At 40.5% G+C, this 15,186-nt stretch overlaps 1 protein-coding gene across 2 annotated transcripts in view; it reads right to left on the bottom strand.

The window, feature by feature from the left end:
* Positions 1–15,186, bottom strand: part of LOC126195284 (kelch domain-containing protein 3) — a 169,310-nt gene that overhangs the window by 75,295 nt on the left and 78,829 nt on the right. Inside the window, exon 9 of one of the 2 annotated variants that reach the window (XM_049933830.1) lies at positions 1,996–2,517. The exons of the other annotated variant lie outside the window; for it this stretch is intronic. Within the exon in view, the coding sequence (XP_049789787.1) occupies positions 2,454–2,517 (64 nt within the window). The 3' untranslated portion in view covers positions 1,996–2,453. Of the gene's footprint in view, positions 1–1,995; positions 2,518–15,186 lie in introns of those variants that run through there. 2 annotated transcript variants of the gene reach the window in all.

Genomic DNA, 15,186 nt, shown 5'->3' with positions numbered 1-15,186 from the left:
CCTGTGAGTAACGCTTCCTTGAATATTCTGTCACTATTCGAAACTTTAATTTCTAACATTAGTTGTTAAATTATATATTTGTAATGTACACCATAAAAATCAGAACATTTAGAAATTAAATAAATCACATATGTTTCAGTGCCTGAGCTACAATATCAACTGTGAAAGAAGAAATACAAGCTTCACAGTTTCAAATTACACTGTACAAATTTCTGTCCTCTACATAGCTTCAAATACTACAATATAGTGGAATATTTAGTTATCACTTTAATAGAAAAAAGTAACAATTACCAAGAAAAACATTGTTTTATTGTGGTAACAAATTCGGGTTACCAGTTAACAGGTAGACTATTTTCATTTAAATATAATATGGTGTTGTTGTTAGTCTACTGTAATTATAGTAAATCAAGCTGAATACACATATTATCCATGTTACAAACATCTATCTAGATATGTCACACAGCAGTACAGTAATTATAAACAGCACAAACTGATACAGTTTTCTTAAATTTTTCCCCCAGAATGGTGCCTAGATGATGACAATGTCTTTAGAAGTGGATTTCAAGTAATCATATTGAGAAAAGAAAGTAGCTACAAGGTTCAAAAAACTAATTTGGCTATACAAAAAGAAAGAAGAATATGCAAATGTAACACATTAAAGTTAAGAGAAAATAAATGTCACTTTTACCCTCAGTTACTTTATTTCCATGTATCACATTTATGATGACAAATCTCAAGTCATTACTGCACTTTGTAAAGGAAAATACCATTCAGATATCTCTCTCTCTCTCTCTCTCTCTCTCTCTCTCTCTCTCTCTCTCACACACACACACACACACACACACGTGCACTGAGAGAGAATTCTGTTTGTTTCACACGTTTTCTCTACTGATCACATTCTGAATGCAGTCATGTACATTCACTTTCATCAAACTAACACCCAAGAGGTCTTGCTACAAATTTCATGGCTACCAATACTGTGCAACTGTCAGTCACTTTCTTACAAAAGCAAGAGGAATAAAATATATGTATGGTATCAATCATCTGTCAAAATCACTTTTACACACAAAAGTTTGGAGATTCTTGCTTTACAGTATGTATATTGATAATCATCTATTCACTTCTCATATAGATAGCTTGTGTTCAATCTGTATTAATTTTTGCATCCCCTATTGATATAATTTTCATTTCTTCCACTAAGTATGACTGCAAATAGTCCTTGCAGCAAAATAAAAACAATCTCTCTTTTGAGACTAACAATTTGAGTTTCTCAGCAAAATGCACATTATAATTTTTAGTTATACACAGTCTCATGCAAACCATTGTAGTAGATCCCTATCTTTGGCATCTAGCCTGTCAGGCATCTTAAAGATACCTGTATAATGCAAGTGACTAAAGATAATGCTGGTATGAAGCAATGACATGAAGTAAAATAGAAGTAACTTTTCTCAAATTTCAAACCAGTCAGCAACAAAAGATAATGAAAATAAAACAGAAAAATCTCACACACATACACTGCACTTTTAACATTTAAAATATCTCTTGTGATTGATGATAAACAGAATTTTTGATAACTGCCATTTGAAGGTTCATATCTAGTCTCTACCTAAGGAAGGATCACTTAATTCTGAGCTATATGTTTCTTTTAAATATCACATTTTCTTCTGAGGTTGAGGTTGTACCTTATAAAGCCTTAATACGAACTCTGCACTACCGCAATCTATTTGTTAAAGTGAAAGGACACAATAAAAAACAGTTTTTATGTGAAATACATCTCATTTTCACATCAGCAATATAAATTTTGTTCCTGCTAATAGTTATATAAACCAAATACTGAAGAATTAAGTGTGATTTAGTTATTAGCTGTACATGTTTTAGACTTTATAGCATAACAGAGCTAATAACAATTGTTTAACAGTAAAAAAAAGTTTCAAAAATTTTCTTTGGGTCAAAAACAACATTATGTTAAATGAATTAAACATTATTTATGTCAACTGAAAATTCAAATGAGTACACCCAAATAACTGAAAGTTACACACAAAAACTGCATTACAACTGCACATCAATAACATCAGAGATTCAACAATATAACCTGATGACACGTATTTATGTATAAAGAGACACATCACGTAGTGGCTGCAATTTCAAAAGTGTATCTTCATACAATGTCAGCAAGTCTTTTCAAACAACAACAACATGTCACAAGTTTTGTACCTAATATAATCTCACACCAAACCTGGCTGGCTGGCTGGCTCTCTCTCTCTCTCTCTCTCTCTCTCTCTCTCTCTCTCTCTCTCTCTCTCACACACACACACACACACACACACAATTTATTTCACAAGACTTACATTCTCAGTAGTAATCTGATACTTATAACTTGACAACAGAACAGTCTTGCCCTATTCAGCCACACTGACCGAGTTATAACAGCATAATGAACAAGTTACTCTATGTCAGCCAGTGTTGTTCAAAGGTCTTGATATGGAGTTTGGTGTCACCATTACACGCAGTTCCCACCTGAAAATTAATATAATTTCACATAACCATACACACATGTTAGTGTATAATACTTTAAAACAACAGTACAACAGTTCACACTTTGATTTCTTGAACAATATGATAAAGGTATGTCTGCCGAACACATGGTCAGGGTTTACAAGAAATTTTGTGAATGCATTTCCTTTCTTTCCCAAATTTTCGTTCTTGTAAAGAACCTATCTGCACTATGGCAAGCATTTGGACTTAATAAGTAGGGTGCTTATGCCAATAAGAAACATACAATTGATCAAACTTCAGTTTCACATTTTTTTTTTACAAAAATACTGTCTACAACTTCACAGTACTCAAAAAGATGCAGTACAATGAACACTGAAGATTTTTTAACAAGCTAATAGTTTCTGTAGAGTAGTGACAGGCACATAAAAGCTCTGAAGACTACAATGAAGCATTATTCACAAATGGTCAACAAAAAACGTTCTGTATGGAAATTATCACATGCTTATTGAACACTTTTCTGGATAATTTTAGGACTGGACTAGCCCCTTCCTCCTCCTCATCATCACAATCAACATGTACAGTTTCCTGCCATTTGCAGGATATGTTTTGAACACAATTCTCTCCATCTTTTTCATTCTTGCCTCTACCTCTCCATCATTATTTTGGCCCATTCTTCTTCATTCTTCCAAACACTTTTTCCCACTGTTTTTAGCCAGTTGTCCCTTTGTCCTTCCTTTGGTTTCTTGCTCTCCACTTTCATCTCTTGCATCTTCTTTGGTATCCTTGACTCTTCCAGTCTCTCCATATGCCGATACCAATTTAATCTCTTTTCCTCATTCTTCTCTTTTAGGGGTTCCACAATTGTTATGCTCCTAACACTTTTGTATTTCTTTTTTCATTTTTGTTATCTCTATTCAACATCTATAAACCTGCCACTTCACTTGTTCAAGTCTTATTTTTCCCCTTTCCTACAGGTTTCTGCAGCATATAACAAAACTGGTATATAGTACATTTGGTATATCACTTTCTTGCTTTTCTGAGTGACTTCTTTGTTCTCTATGGTTCACCTTATAGTTCTCACAAATTATCAGCTTGTCTTGCACGTTCACTTGTCTCTGTGTCATTTCTTACATTTTCTTCTATTACATTCCCCCGGGTATTTGAAACGTTCCACCATTTTCAGCTGCTCCCTACCCAGTGTCATGCTTACCATAGGTCCACCCTTCTTTCTTGTTGTGACCACTGTCTCTTACATCTTTGCGTAACATTTTTCTCATACTACTTTGCACCAAATTTAGACCATACTCTTGCAGACCTTCTTGCCACAGATCCATGAGGGCTGTTCAAAAAGTATCCAACTTTTAATATCAATTTTAATTCAGATATAATTGCTTGACGCTAGTCACCTTCAAAGAAGTCCCATTCAGCTTCTATAGACCTCTCCCAATGCTGTTGCTACTGCTGGAAGCATCACTTGAAAGTCCCTTTTGGTATGGTGTGCAGATTCTCCTTTAAATTCTGCAGAATGTCTTCTGTGTTCTGAAATCTGGTCCCTTTCAGTCTTTTTCAGCTTAGAGAAAAGCCAGAAATCATTCAATACTAGGTCAGGAAAATAAGGAGAATGACAAATGTGTTTGGCGAAAAAGCTCTGAATTGATAATGATAACCAGGTGTGTTATTGTGGTGGATGCGCCAACAACCTGCTGCCAACAAGTCTGGCCGTTTGCACCTCACTGCTTCACAAAGGTCATGTAGAACCCCCTGGTAACACTCCTTATTGACTTTAATACCTTCTGGGGTGTACTCATGTTGGGCCACACCACTGGAGGTAAAAAAAAGATGGTCAGCATATCTTTCACATTGCTGCAGACCTTCCTCGGCTATTTTAGGTCAAGAGGATGATGGATGCTTCTGTTTTGATGACTGGAATTTCTGTTCCTGGGTCATATTCATAAACATAGGATTCATCACCATTAACCACTGTGTTAAGAAAGTCGCAATTACTATTCACAGTATCCATCATGTATTGTGTGATCTCCAAACGAAGTTGCTGCTGCTCAGATGTTAGCAACTTTGGTGTAAATTTTGCTAAGATCTTCCTGAGGCCCAAATGTTCCCGTAAAAGTGGAATGAATGGATTCAGTACTAATTTTAGCCTTGTCTGCAAGTTCCTTGTTCATGATTTGTCTATCCTGTGATCAATAACAATCTCATTTGTGGATGTGAGGGCTTTTCTGAATGTGCTTTACTCCTCACTGGTGAGCAGCCATCTTTGAAGCAGTTTTACCAGTCCTGTATCTGTGTAGCACCCACTGCTTTGTCCACTTATAAAATATTGCGGACTGTTTCAGCTTCAGAATGGCCAAGCTTAAAATTTGATGCAATAACTTTGGTCCACTTTTTCTATCATTTTGTCAAATAATACACAAATCAGACAATTACCACTTACACATATTCACTTGTCAACAGCTACTGGAGGTTTTCCCAGTCATGGAAAAAAAAAAAATTAGGGATGCTTGCATTACATATGCCTCCAAACATAGGAAGCATGTGCACCCTGATGCCAAAGTTGGTTGCAACAACAAAAAATAAGGTTGGTTATTTTCTGAATAGCCTTTGTAATTGCCTCTGTATTTCCTCTGAGTTGTTACCTTCCCCTCACCCCCTCCAACACTACCACATCAAATCACCAGCAAACACCAATGCTGTCTTCCTGTTTCACATCTATCTTGTGACTTAATTAATTAAGTGTTCAACAGATCTCATTCATAATAAATCTTATAACGTGGAATCTAATAAATCTTATAACGTGGAATCCATTACCACCATGAAAAGTAATGGAGAGGCACACTTCTGTATTCCACACTGCTTCTCTGTGTTACTCATCCTGTCCTCTAACACAACTTACATTTCTTTTACCCTCAGGACAATCTGCTTCTCTACCCTTCTTAGTGCTTACCAAACTTTACAGTGTCACATGATTTCTCTGAATCCATGGAGAGGGGGGGGGGGGGGGGAGAGGGAATCCAACCATGTAGCTCTCTCCCATACTCACGGTCATGGTCCTGCAGCTGTCCCATTGAAAATACACAGCTGCTTTGTCCCTATTTTCCAGATTCATCTCTCCTTAATCTTCCCATAAATTTTTGCACAGTGGAACATAAGGGTACTGCCCTTAGGTTTTTACATCCTTCTGTCACCCTTCTTGAAGAGTACACCTATGCCCTCCTCCTCATCTTCAGATGTTCTCATTTCCTTCCAAACTGCTCTCATAAGTCCGTATAGCCACCATGTCCCCAACTCTTCTACTGCTCTGATCATTTCCACTCTTGGTTCATCCTACTTTAATGCCTTTTCTCCTTTCAAATTATTCAGTGTTTCCTCTACTTTATCCACATTAGATATTTTTCAATCTACAGATCTGTCTCTATTTCATCCAGAGCTCTGTTTCCTCCAATGGTCCATCTGGATTCAGCAAATTATCCAAATTTGTCTTCCACAGATCTCTAGAGATCCTCTTACATCAATCCCATCTTTATCAACCATTTTGACATTCTCTGCCATTCCTCCTATTTCTGATCATTCTGTACAATATTTTCTTACCTCCTATACTACCTTGTTCTGTAACTGTGGTCCATTTTCCATCCACCTTCTTTTCCTCTAAATTTTTTGTGCCTCCTCGTTATCACTCCATATTTTTTCATGCTTTTAGTGTTATTTGTTGGAACTGTACTCTAAATAGCTTATTATCCTTCAAAACTGCATCTTTAACTTCATAATTTTGCCAAGGGGCCTCCTTGTATCTCCTTTCATTAATATTTCTTGCACACACTTCCTCTGCTGCTTCTAGTGGTGTGTTCTTAAAAGTCCTCCAGTCTTCTTCCACAGTTCGCAGCTCACTCAGAGGCACCTTTTTCCCTTTTTTTCTTCTGCTACTGTGTCTTCAGCTCTGCTTCTTTAAACTTCCACACTCATTCATGTATCTTTGTTTTCTGTTATTTTTCCCTCCTTTATTTCTCAGATAATGATTACTAGCAACTGATGATGATTGTCTAAGGCCTCTGATGGTATTACCTAAATGCCTATTATGTTTCTCATTTTCTAACATATAATCGATTACTAATATTTTAGATCAATCACTTCTGTACCATGTTAATTTATGGCTTTCTCTCTTATTAAACTGTAAGTTCCAACCTTCATTCAATATCTGTTGGAAGAGTTCAATCATCTTTCATGTTCCTTGTTTCTGCTATATCAGACATTTGCTCCAAGTTCATTTTCATATCCATGTCTCTCTACATGAACTTTATCTCCCATTACAATCATCTCTTACTGTGTAAAAGCTCTTCTTTTTCCTCTGACGTGCAACCTGTCTGTAGGACACAGATTTTTTATAAAATTACTGCTTTCCCCTTCAATGATACATTGGTCTTTTATAATTTACTCATCAACTCCAGTAACTTTCTCTGTCATTCCATCTCTCACAAGTATGCCCACATTCCAATTCTGGTGTCCACCTTGCTGCCTATCCAGTACAGCCTAACCTGTTTTTCAGTTCACATCTTCCTTTGCGTCTTCACCTAGTTTCAGCCATCTTTGAAACACCCAGCTTTTTTCATTCCATAATGTCATAAGGTTCTTCCACATTCCTTTTCAAAGTATGTACACTCCATGCTGCAAATTGTAATCCATTGCTTTGTCTTCTGCCTTTAGACCCAGTCTTTATTCTGAGTCTTGTTCAATTTTTGAAAGCTCCTCTATATCCACTGTTGGCCTGTTGTGTCTATCGTAACTTCACCAGAGACCCGATTTGCTAGCACTTTTCGGCATTATTGTAGGGCTTTCACACCTACTGTAAAAGACCCTCTGTATTTTGCCACCACAGGCAGTCTCTGCTTCATGCTGTTGCCTATCTCCCATGCACCACTGTACATAAGCATAATTTCTCATCCAGGTGTTAGCTTTGCCCATTACAGCTTCTACTACCCAAACTCTTCAACACACACATTAAAACACACAGTTCTTATTACAATAAAGTTCAAAGAACAAATAAAATGGCTATTTGTGGTTACAGGAAAGTATTTCCTTGTTCCATCGACTATCCACCTAACTATATCTCCTGTCCACCTCAATTTTAATTGCTCCTGTCCACCTCAATTTTAATTGCACAGTGATAAAGAAATTCCAATACCAGAATGAAAACTGCAAAATTTCCTGAGCGGATTTGGACTCTAACCATAATTTATTGATTATGTACAGCAGGTAAAAACTAAGGGAGGTATGTTATAAATGACATGGTACCTGGATAAATCTGAAGAACCAAATGTAGCAGTGTTTCAGAAGGAGCATTAAGCAAAGATTCACAAATAGGGAAAAGAAGCACAACAATATTGTGGAAAAGAAAGTTGCTACTCACCATATAGTGGAGATTCTGGGCCACAGATCGGTACAACAAAAAAGACAGTCACAAATAAAGCTTTCAACCATTAGGGCCTTTGTCAACAACACACACACACACACACACACACACACACACACACACACACACACACACACACAGAGAGAGAGAGAGAGAGAGAGAGAGAGAGAGAGAGAGAGAGAGAGAGAGAGAGAGAGAGAGAGAGAACTAAAAAAGAAACGCAAATGCAACTCTTCACACATGACTGCAGTCTCAGGCAACTGAAACCACACTGTGAACAGCAGCACCAATGCATGATGGGAGTGGTGACTGGGTGGGGGTAAGAAGGAGGCTGAGGTGAAGAGGGGGAGGGACAGTATGGTGGGGGTGGCAGACAGCGAAGTGCTGCAGGTTAGACGGTAAGCAGGGTGGTGGGGAGGAGGGAGGGGGGGGGAGAAGGAAGCAGCGGAAAAGGAGAGAAGTAAAAAGACTGGGTGTGATGGTGGAATGACAGCTGTGTAGTGCTGGAATGGGAACATGGAAGGGTTTGACAGGTGAGGACAGTGACTAACGAAGATTGATGCCAGTAGGATTATGGGAACATAGGATGTATTGCAGGGAAAGTTCCCACCTGGACAATTCAGAAAAGCTGCTGCTGGTCGGAAGGATCCATATGGCACACAGACTGTGAAGCAGTCATTGAAATGAAGAATGTCATGTTAGGCAGCGCGTTCAGCAACAGGGTGGTCCACTTGTTTCTTGGCCACAGTTTGTCAGTGGCCATTGTGTGGGCTGACAGCTTGTTGGTTCTCATGCCCACATAGAATGCAGTACATTGGTTGCAGCTTAGCTTGTAGATCACGGCTGGTTTCACAGGCAGCCCTGCCTTTGATGGGATACCGTATTTACTCGAATCTAAGCCGCACTTTTTTTTCCGGTTTTTGTATCCAAAAAAACCGCCTGCGGCTTAGAATCGAGTGCAAAGTAAGCGGAAGTTCTGAAAAATGTTGGTAGGTGCCGCCACAACTAACTTCTGCCGTCGAATATATGTAGCGCTACACAGGCATGCTTTACAGGCACAAAGATAAATACAGGTGCCAAAACCCCTGCGTCATTTAAAAAAAAAAAAGAGAAGAAGGGTGGAAGACGAGCTTTTTTCTCCGCCCCGAGTTTCGACCACTTCATTTTCATACATTATCCAATGAAGTAAATACAAATTCCGTATTGTTCATCTTCGAATGTAGCAGCATTTCAATGTACTACGAAAATCCGACTGGCAAGACCGTTTGGGATGTTTGTCAACATGGCCAACTCTACGTTCTGAATTTTTTCCTACCTGTGAGAAGAGATGGTTGCTAATAGGAACTTTTATGAATTGTGAATCACACGCGTATTCTCTTCGCCATATTTCTTTCGTGTTTGCTGCTATCTCATTTAAATCCTTTCTGCCCAATAAACTACGAAACTAGAGTGCGACATGTAACGGAACATATTAAAGGCTTTACTTTCCCGAAGTATGCGATACCCTCCAAATTCAACCAGTTTAATGAGCAGTTATGATTATAGAAAAGTTATTGTGTATGTTAACAATGATTGCACAACATGTCTCCATAAACAGTCAACCCATTAAATTATACTGAATAACTGACCCACACAAAAGTTTATATCACTTGATCACTGATACAGCAAATGTCATCATGTAAAAACACTAAGTTCATCTTAAATAATTAATATGAAGTACGAAAAATAGTGGCCAACTTAGGTATTTTGGATCTCCTTAAATAAAAATCACCCAGTGAAACCTATTTGTTCACTAGGAGCGTTTTCACTCAGTATTCACGTAATCAATCCTATTTTAGACGAAAACCAATGTAATTCTTAATAATTCATGTTACTTACTTATTTATGCAAATTAGAGAAGTCAATTGACAAACTTCTAAAAAACGGCCTTTTTGTAACAGAGAATTATTCTGTCAAGTCAACAAATCTGTCTGTCATTTTCATAACATGTTATATTATGTCACTCGATGCAAATTAATAACTTTTCTGCACAAATTATGATAACAGATGTACATGTGACTTATAAACTATATCTCTTTTTAGTAGTTCTTTGACAATGTTATAAATACAAGCAGCGAGAAGGGTCGGGAAGCAGTCGGAGGCAGTCTTTTGTAAATGGTCCGCCTAGTCGTTGATATCTCTAGTTGCTGTAATCGCACTATTTCACTCCAATTTACGGAGCTTGTTAGCACTTGATGTTAGGTTGGCGCCATTACAATGTATTGTATTGTAGTAATCGCTGCTGCTTGCTGGATCGCTGCTGTGTCTCGATGCTGATGCTGGCTCTAAATCTGGTTGTCTAGGGTAAACACATGAGGTCCCGTGTTTTTCATGTGCTTTTGATGATAAAGGACGAGCGAAACCAACACATACGTAAACATCAAACATTTATTACTTTGGTGGCCATATTAATTCCACTGTCCACCAAAGACCATAACACAACACAAAGTAGTACTTCCTTTACATGTTCTTTGCATTGTTTTTCCATCCCAAACAATAACACAGAAACACACTTCACCAAAGTGACATTCCGACTGCCCCGACTGCCTCCGACTGCTTCCCGACCCTTCTCGCTGCTTGTATCTATAACATTGTCAAAGAACTACTAAAAAGAGATATACACTCCTGGAAATTGAAATAAGAACACCGTGAATTCATTGTCCCAGGAAGGGGAAACTTTATTGACACATTCCTGGGGTCAGATACATCACATGATCACACTGACAGAACCACAGGCACATAGACACAGGCAACAGAGCATGCACAATGTCGGCACTAGTACAGTGTATATCCACCTTTCGCAGCAATGCAGGCTGCTATTCTCCCATGGAGACGATCGTAGAGATGCTGGATGTAGTCCTGTGGAACGGCTTGCCATGCCATTTCCACCTGGCGCCTCAGTTGGACCAGCGTTCGCGCTGGACGTGCAGACCGCGTGAGACGACGCTTCATCCAGTCCCAAACATGCTCAATGGGGGACAGATCCGGAGATCTTGCTGGCCAGGGTAGTTGACTTACACCTTCTAGAGCACGTTGGGTGGCACGGGATACATGCGGACGTGCATTGTCCTGTTGGAACAGCAAGTTCCCTTGCCGGTCTAGGAATGGTAGAACGATGGGTTCGATGACGGTTTGGATGTACCGTGCACTATTCAGTGTCCCCTCGACGATCACCAGTGGTGTACGGCCAGTGTAGGAGATCGCTCCCCACTCCATGATGCCGGGTGTTGGCCCTGTGTGCCTCGGTCATATGCAGTCCTGATTGTGGCACTCACCTGCACGGCGCCAAACACGCATACGACCATCATTGGCACCAAGGCAGAAGCGACTCTCATCGCTGAAGACGACACGTCTCCATTCGTCCCTCCATTCACGCCTGTCGCGACACCACTGGAGGCGGGCTGCACGATGTTGGGGCGTGAGCGGAAGACGGCCTAACGGTGTGCGGGACCGTAGCCCAGCTTCATGGAGACGGTTGCGAATGGTCCTCGCCGATACCCCAGGAGCAACAGTGTCCCTAATTTGCTGGGAAGTGGCGGTGCGGTCCCCTACGGCACTGTGTAGGATCCTACGGTCTTGGCGTGCATCCGTGCGTCGCTGCGGTCCGGTCCCAGGTCGATGGGCACGTGCACCTTCCGCCGACCACTGGCGACAACATCGTTGTACTGTGGAGACCTCACGCCCCACGTGTTGAGCAATTCGGCGGTACGTCCACCCGGCCTCCCGCATGCCCACTATACGCCCTCGCTCAAAGTCCGTCAACTGCACATACGGTTCACGTCCACGCTGTCGCGGCATGCTACCAGTGTTAAAGACTGCGATGGAGCTCCGTATGCCACGGCAAACTGGCTGACACTGACGGCGGCGGTGCACAAATGCTGCGCAGCTAGCGCCATTCGACGGCCAACACCGCGGTTCCTGGTGTGTCCGCTGTGCCGTGCGTGTGATCATTGCTTGTACAGCCCTCTCTCAGTGTCCGGAGCAAGTATGGTGGGTCTGACACACCGGTGTCAATGTGTTCTTTTTTCCATTTCCAGGAGTGTAGTTTATGAGTCACATGTACATCTGTTATCATAATTTGTGCAGAAAAGTTATTAATTTGCATCGAGTGACATAATTTAACATGTTATGAAAATGACAGACAGATTTTGTTGACTTGACAGAATAATTCTCTGTTACAAAAAGGCCGTTTTTTAGAAGTTTGTCAATTGACTTCTCTAATTTGCATAAATAAGTAAGTAACATGAATTATTAAGAATTACATTGGTTTTCGTCTAAAATAGGATTGATTACGTGAATACTGAGTGAAAACGCTCCTAGTGAACAAATAGGTTTCACTGGGTGATTTTTATTTAAGGAGATCCAAAATACCTAAGTTGGCCACTATTTTTCGTACTTCATATTAATTATTTAAGATGAACTTAGTGTTTTTACATGATGACATTTGCTGTATCAGTGATCAAGTGATATAAACTTTTGTGTGGGTCAGTTATTCAGTATAATTTAATGGGTTGACTGTTTATGGAGACATGTTGTGCAATCATTGTTAACATACACAATAACTTTTCTATAATCATAACTACTCATTAAACTGGTTGAATTTGGAGGGTATCGCATACTTCGGGAAAGTAAAGCCTTTAATATGTTCCGTTACAGACAACAGCAAACGCGGAAGAATATACATATCATGTCATGTTTATATTCGTATTATTCTTATGCCTAATAGTGATACAGTCAGAATTGAAGCACGGGAATTGACTAGATTTTTAAATCTAAGATGACTAATTTCTGTGCAGAATATAATTACTAAAGAGGCGTCTGCAAAGATTTTCAAACGGAGAAAAGTTTTCGCTAAACTCTCGTTCAGAACATCTTCCATCATACACAGCCTATTATTTGGTTCTTGTTGATCATTATCAAAGAAAGCAGCAGTGTAAGTAACAACAAATAGCAGTCTCTTGCCATTGTTTCGCTAATGAGACGATTCCTCTCTCTCCTTTTTTTAAAATCATAAGCAGTGGTAGCGCTCACAAAAGCAACCCATGCCGCGAGCGGCGATAGGCCGTAAACACTCATTATCAGAATGCGATGAACAATGCGTGACACAGTACAGTAATGCATTTTCAGCTTAGAGTGACGTAAACACCTATAACAAAGAGAATGGCACTTATCAGAAGAAAGAAAAATAAGCAATCAATTCAAACCAGACGAAGCATGTGAAAAAGGAAGGGTACCCATATAAATATGGACGTAGCGCCTGACGCAAAGCAATGACTACCTGGTAAAGCTTAACTGCTAAGCTTACGACAACCAAACTACTGTAGCTGTATCGTCATTTATTCGACCTAAATTGTGTCTCATATTACAATGGACCAACTTTGTTTCGATTTGGAGGTGTGGCCTAAAACTTCTCTCTCTGCTTCGAGTCTCAAACTTCAGGTGTGGCTTAGATTCGGAAAAATTTTTTTCCTTGATTTTAAGTCTCATTTTTCAGGTGCGGCTTAGATTCGAGTAAATACGGTAGGTGATGTTTGTGACCAGACTGGAATAGGTGGTGGGGGGAGGATGTATGGGACAGGTCTTGCATCTAGGTCTATTACATGGGTATGAGCCATGAGGTAAGGGGGTGGGGAGCAGGGGTTGTGTAAGGATGGACGAGTATATTGTGTAGGTTTGGTGGATGGCACAATACCATGTGGGAGGGGTGGGAAAGATAGTGGGCAGGTCATTTATCATTTCAGGGCCGATGAGATGTAGTCGAAACCCTGACAGAGAATAAAATTCAGTTGCTCCAATCCTGGGTGGTAGTGATTTATGAGGGGAATGCTCCTCTGTCGCCGGGTGGTGGGATTTTGGGAGGTGGTAGGAGACTTGGTGCAGGAGATTTGGTTTTGTACACGGTTGGGAAGATAATTACAGCCTGTGAAGGCTTCAGTGAGACCCTCAGTATATTTTGAGAGGGACTGCTCATCACTGCAGATGTGATGACCACAGGTGGCTAGGTTTCACAGAAGGACTTCTAGGTATGTAACAGGTGGCAGCTGTCGAAGTGGAGGTATTGCTGGTGGTTAGTAGGTGTGATATGGAGGAGGTACTGATGTGAATCAGAAGCATGCGAGAGGTTTAGGATTGTTGGTTTTTTGGTAAGATTCCTCTAGATGGTCCATGATTAGGTTTACATAGGATGGTGCCATGCGGGTGCCATAGCTTTACCGCAGATTTGTTGTAGGTAATGCCTTCAAAGGAAAAGTAATTTTGGGTGAGGATATAGCTGGTCATGGTGACAAGGAAGGAAGTTGTTGGTTTGTATCCATCGGGCATTGAGAAATGTAGCGTTCAATAGCAGTATTCGGAATGTTTGTGTACAGGGAGGTGGCATCAATAGTGATGAGCAGGGCACAGTGTGGTAAAGGGATGGGAACTGTGGAGAGTTGGTGGAGGAAATGGTTGGTATCTTTCACATAGGAGGTTAGGTTGAAGCTGTTGGTCTGTGAGAGCAGAGATTCTGTCAGTGGGGCCACAGTAACAGGCCACAATGGGGCATCCTGGGTGGTTAAGCTTATGGATTTTAGGAAGCACGTAGAAGGTAGGAGTGTGGGTAGTGGTAGGGGTGACACACCCTCTACACATTCCTACAGAACATCAACAACTTCTCCCCCATTTGCTTCACCTGGTCCTACTCAACCCAACGAGCCACCTTCCTATATGTTGACCACCACCTGAAAGATGGCTACATCAGCACCTCCATCTGTATCAAACCTACTAACCACCAGCAATACCTCCACTTCAACAGCTGCCACCCATTCCATACCATGAAGTCCCTTCCATACAACCTAGCCACCTGTGGTCATTGCATATACTGAGGGTATCACTTAAGCCTTCACAGACTGTAATTATCCTCCCACCCATCTACACAAACAAATCTCCCATACCTTAACTTTCCTACCTCTCCCATCACCTCCTGAAGCCCCACCATCTGGCCACAAAGGAGCATTCTCCTCCTAACTCACTACCACCCAGGACTGGAGCAACTGAATTACATTCTCTGCCAGGGTTTCAACTTCCATCGTTGTGCCCTGAAATGAGAAATGTCCTGGCCACTGTATTTCCCACCCCTCCCACAGTGTTATTCTGCTGTCCACTGTACATAAAAAATATACTCGTCCATCCTTACACAACCCCTACTCCCAACCCCTTACCTCATGGCTCATACTCCTGTAATAGACCTAGAT

Source organism: Schistocerca nitens, chromosome 7 (genome assembly GCF_023898315.1).
Source record: "Schistocerca nitens isolate TAMUIC-IGC-003100 chromosome 7, iqSchNite1.1, whole genome shotgun sequence".
Taxonomy (NCBI): Eukaryota; Metazoa; Arthropoda; class Insecta; order Orthoptera; family Acrididae; genus Schistocerca; species Schistocerca nitens.
Note: the sequence above shows the minus strand (reverse complement) of the source record. Positions and strands in the feature narration are given on the sequence as shown.